Consider the following 19,112-nt stretch of genomic DNA (forward strand, 5'->3'; position numbering starts at 1 on the left):
TTCATAATGACTATATTTTTCCTATGTTTCTCAATAAATGTAACTCATCACACTTATTAACAACAATAATCCAGTGATCATGGGATGGGACAGTTCCATAGCATATGAAAATGAGAAAAATCGTTGAAACCGTTTTAAGAATACTCGTAAACGTATTTTTGATTTTATAAAATCAGTCTCATAAAATAAAAAGTGGTTGATCGAAATTAGTTTTTTCTTGGTCAAGATTCCAAGGTCTTTCAAATGAATCCATACCTTTCATATTCTGTACTTTATCTAGAGAAGTTTGTCTTATGACCTTAAAAAGTATTAGAAGGAATAATTCAAGGTTATTGTATAACACGGATAGAGAGTCGTCTTATTCGCTGGACGCGTTTACAAGATTTCTTAAAACCTGGGTTTAACGAGAAAGGGAGGAGGTTAGGTTATGTTAAGGGTAAAGAACCAAAGACTAAATATAAAGAGAAATTTTCTTTCCGTTTAATAATCCGGTTGTATGAACAATCTTAAGTCCAACTTATTGAATAGATTTCCGAAGACCCCAAATAGGTATCTTAAACTGTTTGGCCTATAGAACTCATACTGTAATTTTTATTAAATCCAAAAGTAGTCTTCAGACTATAGATTTAGCCCAATTCTTGAAGGTCTAAAAAATCCTAAATATTAACCAATTTTATTGGTTTTACAAAACCTAAGTCATTTGCCTTGAGTAATCCAATCCCAAGTCTGATTTTCCAAAAATTCTTGACTGATAAGAAATTAGAGAAGTTATGCCACATGATTGAGCCTTAAGTCTGAAGCCCGTATTATATTCGCTAAATTATGACAAAAATTGTAAATCCCAGAGGACCAGAGTTATAAATAGAAAATAAGATGTATCAAAAAAGTTTCTGTAGCAAAAACCTTCTATAGCAAGAGTTTCTATATAGCAAAATAAGTTTAAGTTTTCTTTTAAAATTCTATTTGATTTGAGAGACAAAGGCTGTGATGAAAGAATTAAAATTCAAAGAGGAGTTGGGGAAAGTCTTTTGGGAAAGAAAGAATTCTTATTTTCTGAAAGAGTACATTACATAATACATCCTCCCTTGAGTAAACAAAGGAAATTTCTACAGTGTTTATTTGCATTAGTTCTACCCTCATTTATTATATTTAAGCATTCTCTCTAAGCTCCTCCATGGCAGGACTACATGTAAAGAGCTTTGTCTAATGGAAATTCACTTGGAAAATATTCTAGAAATCCTCTCAAATGCACTCTGAGAACCGTCTGAATTCATTGTTGATAAGTTTCACTCAATTCTGCAGGAGACTTCCTGCTTACGACAAACCAAAAATTAGAATGTCTCTTGAGCACTAAGTATTAGATATTTAAATTGTTTGTTCGACAAAGAACATTGCACGTCTCGAATTAAAGTTAATTGTTAAGGAAAAGACTCTGGTGTTTGGGGTACGACAAATGTGTCTTTATTGTGCGCTTTGGGTTCTCTGCAGAGGTATGTTGGTAGCGGAAATCAACACTGGTCAGGTTGTCATGGGAATAGACAGATATTCCTCAACGTCATCGATGGCTGCTTGTCTGTTACCAGGGGGCAAAGTGGGGAGCAACCTGTGCGAAAAAAATACATCAAACCAGAGTCAATTTGGCATTCAAACTCTAAACTAGCGCGTCATTTTCGTGGTATCCGCCGGAGTGTGTCTTTTGGGATGAATTTGCTAATTGGCCAGCAATTTACACTTACTTTGACCACAGCTGGAGCCGCGGCTGGCAAGTAGTTGGAGTAGGGCAGGGCAGGGGCTGCTAGATGACTGCTATAGGGATGATAGCCTACAGATGGTGGATGCATTACATGAACCTGAAATAAAGTGGCAATGGGACAACATGTGAATAGGCCAATCAACTTCGAGTTTAATAGGAGAGATTGATCCATGTTTCTTAATGTCTCTAAATTCGTCTCTAATTTGTGCTTTACAATAATGTTAAAATTTCTGTTAAAAGGTTAATTCATTATAAAACTACAAGTATTGAACTTTAAGTTTAGGTTATATTAGATTACAGTGGGAGCGGCTCTTTACTGAAACGCTGCATCCATGGCTCCTTTTATGAATCCCTTTATAAATCTCCAATTAAATTAACTCCTTTTAAGGGAAAGATGGTTCATTAAACAGGGCGCATTTAATCGTGATAGGTCTTCATCAGACAGCATCGCTTTATCCAACTCTAAGTTTAACTTCTTTAATTAAATATTTAAAGTTTGACTAAGCAAATAAAAATACATTGAAGAACAACAATTTTTAGGTAACATCGTAAAGCTTGGAACATAACTTTCCAGAATATTTTTATTCGACAAAAACTTTGCACTTGGCACTGAATGTAATTTTGTTTTGAATTTCAAACAGTTATAACTTTTTTTAATATTTATAAAATGTCTATTTTAATATTCTTAAGAATATTTCAATTTAAAATTAAGTTTCATTCTTTAATGACAATCCTTTTTTTATTTTTCTTCTGTTTAATTTCAAAGTAATGATATCCACGGGAAAAGGGAAAGAGACGAAGAAGAAGAAGTTAGTTAAAAACATACCTTATCGCGATCTAGACGTGTATCAGATTGGTGAGTTAAAACTTGTTATGAATATTTAAATTACTAACAAATACAATGCAAGGGAATATAGTTTTTTAGCTCTCGAGAAAATTTGGGAACTGTCGTATTTATTTAAACTTAAACTTACTTCTTTTCTTTTAAATTGAACAGAAACTATAAACTTAAAGAAAACTACTTTAATCCCGCAGTTGTTTTAAAGATAGATTTTTGTAAGAATAGGAGAATAGCAAAATGTCTTAGCTCTGCTGACTGCTAAATGCTACGAGTTTCGGCACATTGCATTTTTTTACACTGCAGTGGTTAGTCCAGTCCGTTATGAAATAATTCTTTTTTATAAACCCAAAACCATTCCAAAATGGAATATAAGCAATTATAAAATGAATCTACAATAAATGTTTCATAACTGGTATTTTATAGAATTATTACCAATTTGGACCGATAGCGTCCACTCAGAATAAGAAACAAATAACTCGCAGTAGGAAAATTTTACAGAAGAGCGATTTGAAGCTGAGATTAGGTGTGATTCCATCTAATCACACCTACATATTTTACATGCAGAGTTATAGGATTTTTGAGATCTAAAATCTCTATAATTTTGAAAATAATTATCTTTCAGATATGATATTTACAGTGAAGGTAGAGGATATAAAGAAATATCCAAAGAGCGAATAAAACGATTTTTGATTCTTAAAAAAATCAATGCAAAAAAAAATTTTTTTTGGTTAAGAGCAAAATGTTTTTCAGTGTCTCATTAAAAAACCTTTTAATGTGTTTTAAAAATAATTAAAAAGATAGTTTTTGGGAGGCAAGAGGGGATAGTGAGAAAAATGAAAAAAAGATCGCCTAAATAGAAGAGAATTAGCACTTTTGGGAGGGTCATCGAACGAAAGATGTCTATATCTCATTCCATCAAAGAAGTTCGAAAAACCTTAATGAAGACTTTGCTAAATCGTTCTTTGAAGATCGAATGGCGAAAATTTTAATTTGATGTGTATTTATAATTGAGCGGTTTTTTTATGGAAATAAAAAAATGATATAAATGAAATAGATTTGATGAATAAAAAAAAAACCTTTTACCCCCGAATTTCTCCAAGAATTTCTATTTAAGTTTCTCTATAATTCCTGTGACATTTCGGTTCCATATTCTCCAATTTGAGAGAGTCTACATACTTTCACGATTTGAGTGGCACTTTAGCACCTGGGTGTTTTGAGATAGAAGCTCTCAACATTAATAAATTGTTAAAAGAAATTGATTTTGTGCTAATCCAGAAAACGTCAGTTACACGGCAGAGTTTAGAAAATCTAAAATTAAAAAAATGTCCAGTACAAACTTTTTAATATAAAACCTAATTTTGAAAGTGCACAATTTGTTTTTAATAATCAAGAAAATCGAAAATCCTTAAAATACCACTCAAGTCGCAGAATTACGATATAGTTGTATTTAAATTTCAGTATCATTCAATATTGACTAAATCGATTGATAAATGAGTAGGGCAACGTGTGGTATTTCTGGACAAGGTGCTTTTCGGGACATAATAGGGGGAAGTGGGGCGCCTGTGAAAGTGGGGCACCTTTGAAATTGCAATTTTCCACCTAATTTTAAATAAAATTGAAACTTATCGTGATATAATTTAGCTGCACAAACAGATTGAGAAGCTAAATTATATCACGATAAGGCTCAATTTTATTTAAAAATAGGTCAAAAATTCCATTTCAAAGGTGCCCCACTTCCCCCTATGGGTATTTCTGAACACATTAAAAATCTTCTAACTAAATATTTATTTTCTTATTATTTTTAAGTTCTATATGAAATTTTAAGCTCTTTACGTATCAGGCAAACATAAGGCTTCTGAAATTTAATTTAATTTAAAGTGTGAAATACGCTTGAATTGTGAGTATCACATTCCACTTTTTACAAAACCTTCAGTGTGGTCAATTTTGCAGATATCAACACAAACAGTGCGAAGTTTTTTTTCGATTTAAGCCACTTTACAAGTGAAATTTAAACAATTTTTTATGAAAGAGTGGAGTTTAGACCTTCTACTTAAAGGTAAATAGTCAGGTTCAGTGATATTTTTGCTTGTCCCGAACCCGCACTTGTCCCGAAATACACCATTCTTACTTCTTTACCGTTTTTGCTATTTTGAATACAAAATTATACATTTTTCAACATTTATCGGTAAGAATCTTATTCTGGATAGAATAAGGAACATAAATATATGTATCAAGAAAGAAAAAAATAATTTGAGAAGTCATTAGGCTGTTTAAATTTGAGAGTGTTAAAAAGTGTCCGGAAATACCACAAGTTACCCTTCGAATAATGAATAAAATAATGATGAAATAATGAAATTCATGATGAATAATTATTATTCATCATGAAATAATGATGAATAATAAAAGAAAATTCACATTATTCGAAGGCATGAACGTTCGAAGGGAGAGTACTTTCCCCTACTTCATAATGGTTTAACTTTGATAAAAACTAAACTTCTTTTTGGTAAGATCATGAGGTGTGAAGTATAGGAGAATGTAGACATAGTTCGCATACATTGAACCTTCAAACGATGTGAATTTTATCTTTGGTTGCAAAGAGTCAATTCGTCATTTCTTTGCCATAAGATGGATTAACCTCATGAGACGAGATGAGGAATGGTAAACCGGCTAACTGTGTGCGAACCATGCCTACATTCCCCTACTTAATTTAAAGTCAATGTCTTATGTACTGATCTATTTCGATATGATAAAATTCTTATCATATTTAAAGGTATTCAAGTTATCTAAGATTTTACATCGTAGAGGCATTTCGCGGTTCACTGAGTGAGAGAAATCCGAAAAAGTTAAAATAACATTCCGGAAATGTTAATTTTACCCTGCATTATTGATCCGAAATCGGTGTAAATATTACCCTTTTCAGGTGTATTGGGGGTTAAAGTTACCCTTTTATCATGTTGATTTTACCCTCAAAAGGTGTAAAATTAACATTAAAAAATGTTGATATATTTTTACACCTTAAAAGTGTTAAAGTTATGAGGAAAAAAAGTTAATCGCACCCTCTTTCTTTTCTCAGTGTTATATTAGATACGAATTTAATAAATTTTCCATTACGTGTGTGTAAATTTTTCCATTACGTGTGTGTGTGTATATAAACTGTAATTTCAATTGGATTATGAATCATAATAGAATGATAGAATAAGGGTCAATACATTTAAGATTATTAAAAAAGTGAACCACAAAATATTAACAATAATTCGTATTCTCAAAGTGATTCCCAAGTAACGCGATTCGGTTAGTGAAAAGCCTCTTTAAAGTTTTCCGCAATATCACCAACACATTGAGAAAGTGTGGGAAATAATATTGACTTGTCTGTGGCTCTTCGACCGCAAAATACTCTCGTGCCGATGACGCGTCCCCCAGTATTCTCATTGCACCTCACCTGGCTGACTGTGGCGTAGCTTGTGGCAGCAGGAGCCGCATACTTCACAATTGGAGCCGGTTGATGGTAGTATTGCAGAAGGGGTGACATTGCCATGGGTGCTGGAGCATACTTGAGGATTGTCTGTGGAGCTGCAAATGCTGCTGCTGTTGGAGCCACGTGTTGCTCCAGAACAACAGGGGCACCGGCCGCTATTCCAACAAGTGCACAAAGTATCTTTGAAAAGTTAAAAGAAGTGAAACAATGATTTGCTTTTATAATAGAAAAAGTTGTTCAACTTACCAGAAACTTCATTTTATTTAGTTGGGAACTTTTCACTTTTAAATGCTTAAGATGAATCCAGATAAGTTGGATATTGCACAATAAATGATGTAGTTGCTTCTTGTTGAAATCATTTTTATAGTACTTTGAGCAGAGTTTATAATTACTTGGCTAATTTCTCAATTAAATGCTTGTGATTAATTTCAAGGGGGACATTTCTTGCATTGTATGAGCTTTCAAAGCACAGCTTTGTGTTTCAGCGTGGAAAACTGAAACGAACTTCGTCAGATCAAAATTTTTCCTCAAGTTTTTATTAGTAAATTAATTATCTTTTGTTTATGCAAATGAACCAAAGTTTTGAAAATATTTTTCGTGGAAAATGAAAGTATTATCTTGGAAAACTGTGATAAATGATATGTTTTGAGCAAAAACAGGCTATTTTAATTGAGGAATGCATATTACGATATATAACTTATTGCTCGCAGCAATTCAAATGGGCACTGGAAAATTTCAAGTGCAGATATTTCAGAAAGTTCTGTGATTTTCTCTTTCCAAAAATGGGAGAGATGATAAAATGGCAAAGCAAATATATTCAGGCTGCTCGTGTTAATTAATTACTACGAAAGTTCAGAATTTATTTACTTCTGGTGAATAGCGCTTTATATATATAATAGCGCTGAATAAAATATTTCGTGTGTATCTTGTAAGAGGAATGATTTTTTTCTAGGACATCGTAGATGTTAATCAAGTGATAGAAAATCAATACAAATTGCTTCTGAAGCATTTATTGAAACAAAGCGTGAGCTTTTTTGTACATATGGAAATGAGAACGAAAAAGCTCAGTCATTAGAAGTTCATTTTGTTCATTTTGATTTTCATGAAAAGAAAAGAGGAAAAAATCAACAGTAGCTTGACATCGCTTGAGGTTCAATAAACAGTCAGGCTAGACCTCCAAAATAATTGCTTTTTCTCCCAAAATAGTTTGAAAAAATATTGAAAAACTGGAAGTAAAAAAAAATGGAAAATGTCTACAGGTATTTTGACGCAATTGATTTTTTATTTCCTCACTGAATCTAATTTAATTTACATGGAGAGGTATTTTTGCTTCATAAAACATAAAATTGGCGCATAAAATCAATTACTGAAAAAAGTCATAATACAGACACTATTCTTGCATATTTTTGGTTTATTTCATTGAGCTTCTTATATTTTACGTAAGATTATTCATGCAGAAAATCGGCACTCAAAAGTCCCATAAGATTTTGCCCTATTCAAACATTTTACTGATTGAACTTCACAGAGAGAGCAGTATTACAATGCTTTGATTTTGAGTTATATATTTCGACTCCTCCCTCTCTAAGGGGTTGTATTTTTGTAGAATTATAGAAATTTGAAGTTTCAATTTTTTTTTAAAGCTCAAATGGATAGAGATAGAGTTTTGGGACCTTTAGGAACCACCCCATAAGTCAACTCTGGGATCATTAACCCTTTAAGGACGAGAAGGTCAAAAATCGGAGGTCACAAAAAATAACCTTTTCTGACTTTTAAGAGCAAAACGTAACTTTAGAAGGCCGTAGGAGAAATTTCATTTTTGGGTCACCGGTGACCCAATCGTCCTTAAAGGGTTAACATGCCCCTCACTTTCTTTTTTTTTGGGATTGCTTGAAAACGCGTCGTGCGACTTTTTTCATTTTACTGCTCGTACTCAAAGAGAGAGCGGTTATATAATCCTTTTTTTCAACTTGTGACATGGCTAGAGGCCAAACGGTAAGAGATATCGACTTCCCATCTTCGACGACCCGACATAAGTCAATATTATCTAGGACAACCTTTTTTATTTCCCTCCCAACCCCCCTCTTTCCCCTCCGAAATCATGTTTTTATGGGTTATTTTGAAAACGGCTCCTACAATTTCTTTCAATTCGAACAGGTTTTAGAGGTAGTCAAGGCGAATATTTCGTCTTCGGACATGTTCGAGAACCATTTCGATATCGAACTTTCGGAGATTAAAGTTTGGAGGGCCTATTTTTCAATCGATTTGCTTAAATTTGGATTTTTTTTGAAAGATTTTGAAATTTCCAACCCGACCACATTGGACTTAACCGGTCTTCAGTCGAAAGCTTGTTACTCATACTAAAATGTTCTAAAACCTATTTTTATAAATAAATTTTTGATTTGGCAATACGTTGGTAAATTGATCAATCAATTTAATCGGTAGTAAAGTGGTATGTACTCAAAAAGCATGCGAAAAGTTAATACACGGACAGCTCTTTCTCATGAGTTATAGCACTTCGCAAAGCTGGGATGCTTTGCCATTTCTTTTTGATTGCGCACATTTCGTCCTTATACGAAAATACCGGTGATAAAATCCTAATAACAGTTATTCAAGGTCAAAGGTTAAAAAGGCTCTAGAGAGCGTATTTCTCAACTGAATGGTATCATATTTAGGCTCGTTGGAAATTTCTTAGAATTTCTGACAAGTCCTTATCGGTTATAATGGATTATGTATCGGTAACTAATTTGAATCCTGAAATTAATTTTATTACTCTTAAAGCTATTTTGGGCAATGTTTCGAGTGATTTATAATTCTGTTCAAATCGATTGAGAACCGGTAGAGGGATAAATTATGCGAAAGTACTTTTTAAGTTTAGCTGGGTATAGCGTTGGCGTCTACACACTAGTAGAATTTTTTTTAAAAATTCCTTTTTTTTAAATTCTGTCGTTTCTGCCTACAAGGATAGAGGAAATTTTCTTTAAAAAGGAATTTTTTAAAGAAATTTCTACTAGTGAATTCGAGCATTCTGCAAAGCTTGGACGCTTTGCTACCTATTTTGTCTAATGTTGTTTCTTTTTATCATTTAATACGAAATATGATAGGCATTTGGCTAATCTGAAACACCTTCGGTCGCAGGGGATCCAATTATTTGCAATTTTCAGATAAATTATCTTTAAATTGTCTTCACGAAAATTAAATTTCAAGCTTAGGATTGTTAGTAAGTTTAAATCAAATCCCGCAAATTACATTAAAATGTTGGAAGTGAAATGAATTAACTTATCACAGTAGGAATACCTTTACTTGGACTTTGTAGCAAAATTCAACTTCATCTGAATCGCTTTGTGTTCTTTAGCATTGAAACACTTGGAGCTTATCAATTAAAATAATTTATTTCACCATGAAAATCATTTGCGAATTAGTTTATATAATATTTATTCATAAACTAACTGTTTTAGACTTTTTTATTAGGTTTTATTGAATTTTCACTTTTGTAATGAATGGACTGAGGAAATTGTACATCAGGAAAAGATAGAAGCACGAAAAGATTGATTTGCAGGGGTACAATTTTCTCAACAGTATTATTTGCAAATTAGATGAGTAAAATTTTTAATGGAGCATCTCGTTAATATTTTTTCTGCAGATTTTTAATAAAACCACCTTTTATTGTTAGGTCTAAAAAAATAAAACTTCCAACAGCTAACAATAGGTACACTAAAAGAAATGTTAAAAGCATTTCAATTAAGCACGGTGAAACCGATTAATTACCTCTCACAATTTTCTATGGTAATTTTGTACAATATCATTTTGAGCCAGTTGAAAGAGTGGAAAATTGACGGTCTTTGTTGTTTTACATTTACACCTCAATAAATTAGCAATTATTTGTTCTATCGTCAATGGAATTAATCATACTTCGATCCGTTGGTACCATAACAGACATTTCGTATATACTTTGATCCTGAAATTCCAGTGCTTCCTCTACTTTTCTCGATTTGCCAAAAAAATTGTTGATTCTGTGTGATTTCTTCTTGAAATCTATTTGGCAGTACATTGAATGATTGCTGGTACTTCCGGTTGGATTAATTGTGCTCTCAGCCATACATCTCTCTGTACTTTTCCCAAAGAGTTTTCTCCATGATGAACGATACTGCAAGTAGATTATTTGCAAAAGCACATGTGAATTTTATTCATTGATTTCGAACTCTCTTCCTGGGAATACGTGAATTTAATCTTCTCTCTATTATCAAAATGCGGTATCTATAAACTTGGTATATTTCCTTAAAGATCGTGATAAAAGATTCCAATCAGGCAATTCAATTTATTGTTTGGCACAAACATCTTTTCAATGATTTTATAGAAATTCTGCACGCAGGTTTCCTGGATAAATTGAAATCGATATCTCATAATGTTATCATCTCCAAATAGTAAATAATTTTAAACCTGCCTTAAGAAAGTCAACAGATTAGTTCTATTTTAATTCAATTTTTATTTTGACTTTGACTTTCTGGGTGCGAATTCTGCACACTACTGAGAATTGTCACTGATGACTTTCGATATGAGAAATGCCATACGAGGTTAAAATTTGTAACCTCATAAACTACAAAAATTCAGTATTATTATTTTGTCAGTCAAATATTAAATTTTTATCAGCAAAATATTTAATTAAGTGTAAAATTGGATTTGACCAACAAAAATACTTTACCTTTCAAATCCGGAAAATTTCATGAGATCGAAATTCGCGTCCCATTCTTTCTCAAACTTATTGCATATGTTTATCCCAATATTTCGCACTCTTTTTCTTCTTTTAAATATCATAACAAATAAAGTTTAGGTCTACTGAATTTAGAGTGCTGAGGAATGAGATATACATATGCCAAACGTTTGAGAATGAAAGAGATGTGAATTTTGATTTAATTAAATTTTCTTGATCTAAAATCTATGCTGGAGCCATAAAACATTATATTTTGGTTAGTGAAAACTTAAATTTTGCAAGGAAAAAAATTAAATATGTTCAGTAACGGCTCCTGCAAACCTTTTAGATCAAGACAATTTCATGAAATCAAAATTCGCGTCTTTTTTTCTCAAAAGATTTGCATAAGTATATACCACTTTTTCGGTCTCAAAATGGACTGAACTATATTTAATTTGGTGTGATGTCCAAAAGAAGAAGAAGAGTGCGAAGAAATAGGATAGACGTATCCAAAACTTTTAAGAAAGAAAGGGATGTTAATTTTGGCTTTATAAAATTTTCCTGATCTAAATCGTGTACCGGGGTCATAAAGCATTAATGTCAGATAGCACAAAATTAAATTTGATCGGTAAAATGCTAAGCTTTTAGAGCACACCTTTTAGATCAGGAAAATTTCATAAAATCTAAATTCCCATCCCTTTCTCTCTCAAATGTTTTTCATAATGTCTATCGCAGTATTTCTCGTTACTCTTTATTTGAACGTCACAACGACGTTTGTAAAACTTTTGAAAAAGAAAGAGATTTGTATTTAAATTTTATGAAATTTTCTTGATTTAAGAGGTGTGCCTGAGCCATTAAATTTTTTATCATCAAAAAATTGAATTTGGCCAGATTAAAATCAAGTTTTATCTGCAAATATTTAATTTTGGTCAATGAACTATAAATTTAGTCAATAGAAATTTGAGTTTAATCAGTAAAAAATTAAATTTTGTCAGTTACATATAAAATTTTAGTCAGCAAAAACTTAAATTTGGTCAGTAATTGCGCTGAAACACTTTTTAGATTTAGTAAAATTAAATGAATTGAATTTTTGCCTGATTCTCTTTTAAACTGAAATGAGATATAATTGTCTTTTTCTTTCAATTCAGAATTGAAATTTCAATTTAGTTTTCAATTAAAAGAAAGATAAGTGGTAAAATTTTATTCGATTGAATTTCATTAAAAAATAAATTTGGCCAATAGATAATCAAGTTTAATCAGCTAAAAAATGAATTTAGTATATTGGTCTTTTGGTCATTATTTGGCCATCATAAAAATGAAATTTTGCTAGCAAAAATTTAAAAGGAAGATTTCATAAAGTCTAAATTTACATCCCTTTATTTCTTAAAAGCTTTGCATATGTCTGTTTATCCTACTTTTTGGCATCTTTTTTTCTTCTTTTGAACATCACGCCAAATTAAATTTAGTTCAGTCCAATTTTTAGACCGAAAGAGCGGGATAGACTTACGTAAATCGTTTGAGAGTGAAAGCTACATGAATTTTGATTTCGCGAAATTATACCGAGCTAAAAGTTGTGCTGAAGACATAAAAATTAAATTTGTTCAGTAGAAAACCTTAATGTTTGCAAAATGGATCTAAATTACTTAATAAACATCTTAAGGTGGTCATATTTAATTCTCTACGAGTTCTTTAGCGATATTGAAGCTCTAAAACTATATATTTAAATTAGTTTTTTTTATGAGTGACGTTAAATTTTTTTTTTTATTTAATTTATAAAATTTTATAAAAATTTTGGTTTTGACTCAACATAATCAAAGGCGTTGTTTATCGAGTGACATCACAGAAGAACTATAACAATAACAATTAAAATCCAATGAACAAATCCTTTGACTCAGGGTTTGTTATTCTAATTGCTAGATTTTAGTAAAGTGTGAAGCAATTTAAACTTTTCGTATAAACAAATGTCGTAATCATAGAAACTTCGAGTTACCACTTGCACTGTCGTTGTAGTTAAAACAAAGTCATTCACGAAATTGCATAACTTTTAGTATCTATTGAAGAATAAATTGAACTATAATCAAAATCCCGGGTTTCGAGATAGAGATACATATGTTCCACTTAAACAAAATTTCAACCAAATCATTCGAACTTTTAGTAACTATTGGATCTATTGTGGTGGTGAATTAATAATTTAAAATTGAATTTTATCAATTTCGTGAATATATCCTTTATTGAATTATTGGGTAATGGGTTATTCAATAAAGTTCAATTTGTTCGTCTGCCGAAGAACTATAAAATATAGCAACTTACTTGCGTGTTCATCCCAACGTAGATAATGGGATTATAGCAAATGCTGGATTTAGCAATAAGAGCAGGAAGAACAGCCAGTCCTGGACTGATGATATCTGGAGAAGCGAATTGCTCAATCAGGGCAAATATAGAGTACGGTGTCCAGGCAATCATGAAGGCTATAATCATTACAGCTACCATCCATGTAAGACGTTCTGAACGGTTTGTCTTCCTCAGCTTCACTGATTTCTGCCGACAGAGTATTTTCGGGCATGCATTAATTAGGAAAGATATTTAATTACATAATTACATAAATTGAAGATTTTTACCTGCCTTGCAGTGCGGATAATTTTAATATAGCTGTAGGATATAACAATTACGGGGAAAATCAGACCCATTACGAAGAGGAAAATGATGTAGCTTGTTGCATTTGGCGTCTGCGACTCCCAATTCACTGAACAACTGCACGGAAAATTGCTTTTGTGATATATATACACAAATTTCCTTCATGGGAAAAATGCAAAGAACTTTCTTAAAAATTTATTATGGGATTTGAAGGTGGTTCTTTTACTATATATATACTCTTCTATATAACTGACAGGCGAATATTGCAATTTTTAATCCAGATAAAAAACATTCATATTTTATCAAGAACGATAAACGTCTCTATGATTAAATTTATTGATTTTGGTTCTTGAGTAATTTGCGATTTATATACCCCTGGTTTTCTGTAGAAGTGATGGGATTTCGGAATTTGTTTTTGAAAGTTTGGATTAATTCATCAATCAGTGATTTATTCATAAGCACCTTCTAAAATTGAATCGAATACCACCACAGAAAACCTCGTATAATATTTACACGACTTCTTAAAATATAAATGTTAAATTTCTCGTAAAGTAGATTAGAAGTTTTGTGGATGAAGTTTGAAATAAGTTTTAATCGCTTAATTTTGAATGTGAATCAATAAGGGATGTACAGAATACAATGTTCGAAAGACTTACTACACCTAAAGCAAATTTTGCTACATATCGTATAGCAAATTTCGTCCTATGACGTTAAATATCTTGTAGTAAAATTAGCTCTATATACAGTGTTGTCCAAAAATCAATTGAAAAGTCTATGTTCGAGAAACCAGGTGGATAAACTAATAGAAAAAAAACTTTTTAAAATTTTTCGTTCTACAATTGAGTTGTTTGTAATCCATTGATTTTATTTATGTATTTTAAAAGATTTTAATTAATTTTACTTCATATCAAAAATAGTTGGTTTTCCAAGCATTTTTAATCGGCCAAAAGTTTCTTGACACATTTGGAAAACTTACTCAAAATGGTCAAATACGTGCAACTAACTTCTTTTAATCCAGTTATGTTTTGAAGTTATATCATTTGAGAGACAAATGGTGGGTTTATACATTTCTAAAGTTTGTAATGATCAATTTATACATATAAAAGTGATGACAAATAATAATAATAATTTTTTTTGCAACTTTATAATTTAAGTTAAAATGGCAAGTTAGAAGAAGTTACAAGATGGATAATAGTCCAGAGATACTGCCGAAAGGTATCTGCGTCGTGAATTGTTTAATTTTATCGAAAATCACGACACGAATATAGATAAAATCGAGAAAATTTATGGTAATGAGGCACAGTACATCTGGAAAATGCTACTGGCAGACCTAGAGTTACGACTCAGAGGGTTGATAACTGTATTGCAAGTATCTCTGTTAATGACCTGATGATATCAGTTAAAAAAATTTAGAACCAGTTGGTTCTTGAAGAAATATAGGCCCCAAATATTACAAAGATCAATGGCAAATTGATAAATGTGCTAAGAATGGTTGGGTGACTCCCTGGATAAGCAAATATGCGGATAAAAATAATAATGGATGATAAATAATAATGGATAATAATATGGATAAGCAAATCAAATCTGTATAAAAGGTCTCAGTTTTACTTAAAATACGTTAAAAAAAAGTTAAACTGCAACTTTTTAGTCAGATTGGACTTGCTTACCCGTGAAATTCAAGGAATCATCCAACTATTCTATTCTATTATATTCATATAATAGTGGCATATGCATATTCATGCATATTCTATAACTTTATATGATTGTCTCAAGGGATATACTCAGAATTTTGATATTTTCGCAAATAGTGTATTAAATCACCCATTATTGATTTTAGCATTTTAGCAAAGTAATTTATGATCTTTACGATCATTCTTTGCCCTTTGGAGCATCAAACTCTTAAAGAGGCTCTAACAGAAAAAGTTTTGAATGAATTTACAGTCTAATGGATTGAGCAGATAGTGGACGGAAAAATAGACTTTTCTTGATTCATCTTCTTTAATTTTTCAGGATATTTCGCGGATAAGCTTGCTCTTTGTTATAAGTATTCAAAAGAAAAAATCAAGAAAGGTCTATTTTTCCATCATCTTATCTGCTAAGAAAAAGTTTTATCTTTGCTAATGCTTTTTACTTGTTGAAAATTGAAAATATTGCAGATAGATCCTCAGTTCATCACTGATTGATTTTTAATGCAAAATATTTAACCTTTAAATTTTGAGTTTTCCTATTTGAAATCTCAGAATTTTGATCGTATTTTCCTTGTCCCTATTACAAGGTTTATCGCACATTATACACATAAATTTTTTCTTAGTATTCTCATCTTTTTGTTAAAGAGAAATTAAATGTATCTGTATCGGAAAACATATACCTATAGCAAATGTAGTTCTCACTTCTTATAAAAGGGACACTGTCTCTAATTAGATCTGGATTATGGTGGCAGCCAAAATCCCGAAAGCCAAAATCCCGAACGCCGAAATTCCGAAAGCCAAAATCCCGAATGTTCAAAATCCCGAAAGCCAAAATCCCGAATGTTCAAAATCTTGAAAGGGATGAAATTATATGGAGGATAATGTGTAGAATAATTTCTCAAGACACTGCCTTTGCCTCCAGTAAGCGCGAGTGCAATCGTGGTAGTAGTTATGAGACTTTTAAGAATACGGGATTTTGGCTTTCGGGATTTTGGCCTATTCGGAATTTTGACTTTCGGAATTTTGGTTTTCGAGATTTTGGATTTCGGGATTTTGACCGGGACCCATGGATCAATATATGCTGCTTTTGGTAATCTTGATTTACGTAACAGTTAGTAAACGCGGGTGACTTTCCCCATCCGGGGGTGATTTTGTCCCCCTGCTATTTGTAAGCATTTCTTAGAACTTAAGGTCGGTCTTTATCGATTCGACCTACCATGTCCGATCGCTAAAGACCATTCCTAAAAGCTAGAATTAAAAAAAAGCTCATGTACAGTAGGGGAACAAAAGCAAAGTCACCACCGGATTATATAGTCACCCGAATCTACGGCAATTGGATTTCGGATTTTTGTTTGAGCAAGTTCTTGTTAAATTTTTAACGTGCATGATATAATTTTTCCGGGAAGTTTTTATTATATAATTATTTTTGCAAAATGTGTTGCATAAAAATTCGCCACAGGAAACAAATTTTGCCCTATTAATTCGCTGTAGGGTAAAGTGATACAAGTTGGACATAGTGCTACAAGTTGGACAATTCTCCAGTACAAGTTGGACATGGCTTTTTTCTTGATAAATACAGTACAAGATTTGTTCTTAAACACAAGGAACCAAATTATAAAATAGAGCATTAAAAATATACAAATAAAAATGAAGTACTAATGAAGTTTATCAAGAAAAAAGCCCTGTCCAAATTGTACCATTGTCCAACTTGTACCACTTTACTCTATTTAACCTAAATTGGATTTATAAAAAAAAAAAATAATTGTACTTTATTCAAGAGCTTTTTATATCAAAATCCGTGGAAGAAGTGAACTTTATTTGTGTAAATTTAATTAAAATGCTATCAAAGCCATTTAGGTTATTGCTCATACATTTTGTAAACTGTAAAAAAAAAATCATAAAAAGTATTTCTTCAGATGTCGGACAGTCTAAGTGCCAGAGAAATTTAGTAATGCAAAATTCTTATGTGTTACATTCCATAGTATCAATTTGTGTAAGGTCTGATGGCAGATGTAACATTCAAGTCAGAAAAAATTAGGGAAAGTTTTAAGAATATCCTTTTAAGCTGTTCCACTTACCTTATATTGGCGGCTTCACTGACATATTGTCCCCAACCGAAGAGTGGTGGAGACGTGAGCATGAAGGAGTAGCTCCAGATGAAGGCTACGGATGCGATTGCATGTCTCTTTGTGAGTTGACTGGTTGTGAAAGGGCAACTAACGAGGCAGCATCTCTCATAGGATAAAACCGTGAGGGTCGTGATTGAGCCTATACCTGCAATTGGGGTACTTCTCAAGAGTCAAACTAATTTGCAAGTAAAACAATGTCTTTAAATCATTTGGGATATTTTTTGGTAATTAATCGAGATAATTTAGTACCAAGAAAAGCCATAATGAAGCCATAATAGGTACAGATGTTCGGTCCAAAAATCCATCCTCAGCTTACGGCTGAGGCAAACGTGAAGGGATTTCCAAGAATTGACACTGAGAAATCTGAACAAATCAGATTAAATAGAATTATGTTCATTGGTGTCCAAAGTTGCCAATCTTTGAACATCATTAAAATCACTGAGAGGTTAAATGTAAAGCCACAAATCCCAATAAGGGCCAGTACAACTGCAGCTAAATTGTATGCCCATGGCTCCATAAGGAGCTCCTCTGTGGCCAATGTTGTATTGTTGGCTGTGGTAAACATTTCGGTAAACAAATCTTGTAATATTAAATTTGCATTACCCGCACTTTCAATTTGAATAAACAGACGATTAATCTGCACTTACACATCACTCGCAGACTATTGAAGAGATAAGCTTCAAAAGAGATGCAAATTAATTAAACGGTGTACGTATAGATTGCGTCGAACGATATCAGAATTTAATTAAGAAAACAATGAGATGAATTCTTCACTACAACCTATCTCAACCATCCTAGTCTTTGATTATATTCTAAGCTCGATAGTGCACATATCTTTGAAGGAGTAAATTTACGTGAAACACTTGGAAAATGCCATCACTTGTAGAGTACAAGTTTGAGAAATTTCACAACTGTGAGGTAATGTTCAGGACGAACATTTCTCTTTGAAGGATAAAAGCATACTGAAAGTATCTCGCTGACGTTCGGCTTTATATACACCAGCATCCCTATTCCTCTGAGGGAGAGATTAAAATCCTTGCATTTTGCATTGATAAATTCTGTTTTGGTAGGTCATGCAGCAATTGCAAAACAAACATTTTTGTACATTAATAATATCCTGCTAGACATTAATAATAATTTGCATAAATCATTTAACGCTTTTTTTATAATTTCCGATTTCGAGATAAAAAGAAATTGAAAATTGTCGAATAAATTTATGTTGGAGTGGAAGTCATACATATAATGAATAGATAATAGAAAATATTTAAACAACTCTATAGTACGTATTAAATATTGACAGTGAATTCAATTTGCAATTGTTCATGAATATTTATTACTGAAAAATTGAAATTATAAAAACATTAAATTGTATTCCCTTATTTGTGGACCTCAGAGCAAAAATGACACACATCCTATGGCTAAAGCATAAGATAAGTGTCATTTTTGCTCTTTGCTCGACATTTAAGCCTTAATGGGGCTCAGTTAATATTACAAGTTTTAGACAGAATATGGTTAACTCTTTCCGGACCACAATATATCTAGCGAACGAATTTCAGTAAAACTCACTTTATTGTAAGTCTTAGTGGTCAAATATGATATTTTTGTAGAAAAAGAATTTTTTCCGCCTCTGGGAAATTGGAAAACTCAAGGGTACTCTCGTCCCCAAAAGAACGAAAAGGAGACAAACTTGAATTTTCCAAAAGCCAATAATATCAATTTTGTGAATTATTTTTGCGTGTCGAATGACTCCTTTACAAGGTTGATCACTAAAACAAGAAGAATTATTGACCAGTATCTTGTGGGATGTCCAGGAAGTGCTAAAAAAGACATCCAGCTCTTGCTTGCCAACAGATTCCTCAAAATATTTCACACAATAACACTTTAAAACACATTTCTTTCAACACG

At 32.0% G+C, this 19,112-nt stretch overlaps 2 protein-coding genes across 2 annotated transcripts; both read right to left on the bottom strand.

The window, feature by feature from the left end:
* Positions 1 to 1,428: 1,428 nt before the first annotated feature.
* On the bottom strand, positions 1,429 to 6,667 carry LOC129809816 (uncharacterized). Its single transcript, XM_055859930.1, has 4 exons — positions 6,316 to 6,667; positions 6,034 to 6,249; positions 1,737 to 1,850; positions 1,429 to 1,603 (listed from the first exon to the last, which is right to left on the bottom strand). The coding sequence occupies exons 1-4, from the start codon at positions 6,325 to 6,327 to the stop codon at positions 1,577 to 1,579; spliced, it is 369 nt and encodes a 122-aa protein (XP_055715905.1). The 5' UTR covers positions 6,328 to 6,667; the 3' UTR covers positions 1,429 to 1,576.
* Positions 6,668 to 9,444: 2,777 nt separating this feature from the next.
* LOC129809813 (pinopsin-like) lies at positions 9,445 to 18,151 on the bottom strand. The gene is given in 6 exon segments (XM_055859926.1): positions 9,445 to 10,213; positions 13,067 to 13,294; positions 13,375 to 13,507; positions 17,157 to 17,352; positions 17,457 to 17,759; positions 17,855 to 18,151. Coding segments are annotated over 6 exon segments (1,140 nt in total). The 5' UTR covers positions 17,859 to 18,151; the 3' UTR covers positions 9,445 to 9,937.
* Between the last annotated feature and the right edge of the window lie 961 nt (positions 18,152 to 19,112).

The sequence above is a fragment of the Phlebotomus papatasi genome, chromosome 1 (genome assembly GCF_024763615.1).
Source record: "Phlebotomus papatasi isolate M1 chromosome 1, Ppap_2.1, whole genome shotgun sequence".
NCBI classification, from domain to species: domain Eukaryota; kingdom Metazoa; phylum Arthropoda; class Insecta; order Diptera; family Psychodidae; genus Phlebotomus; species Phlebotomus papatasi.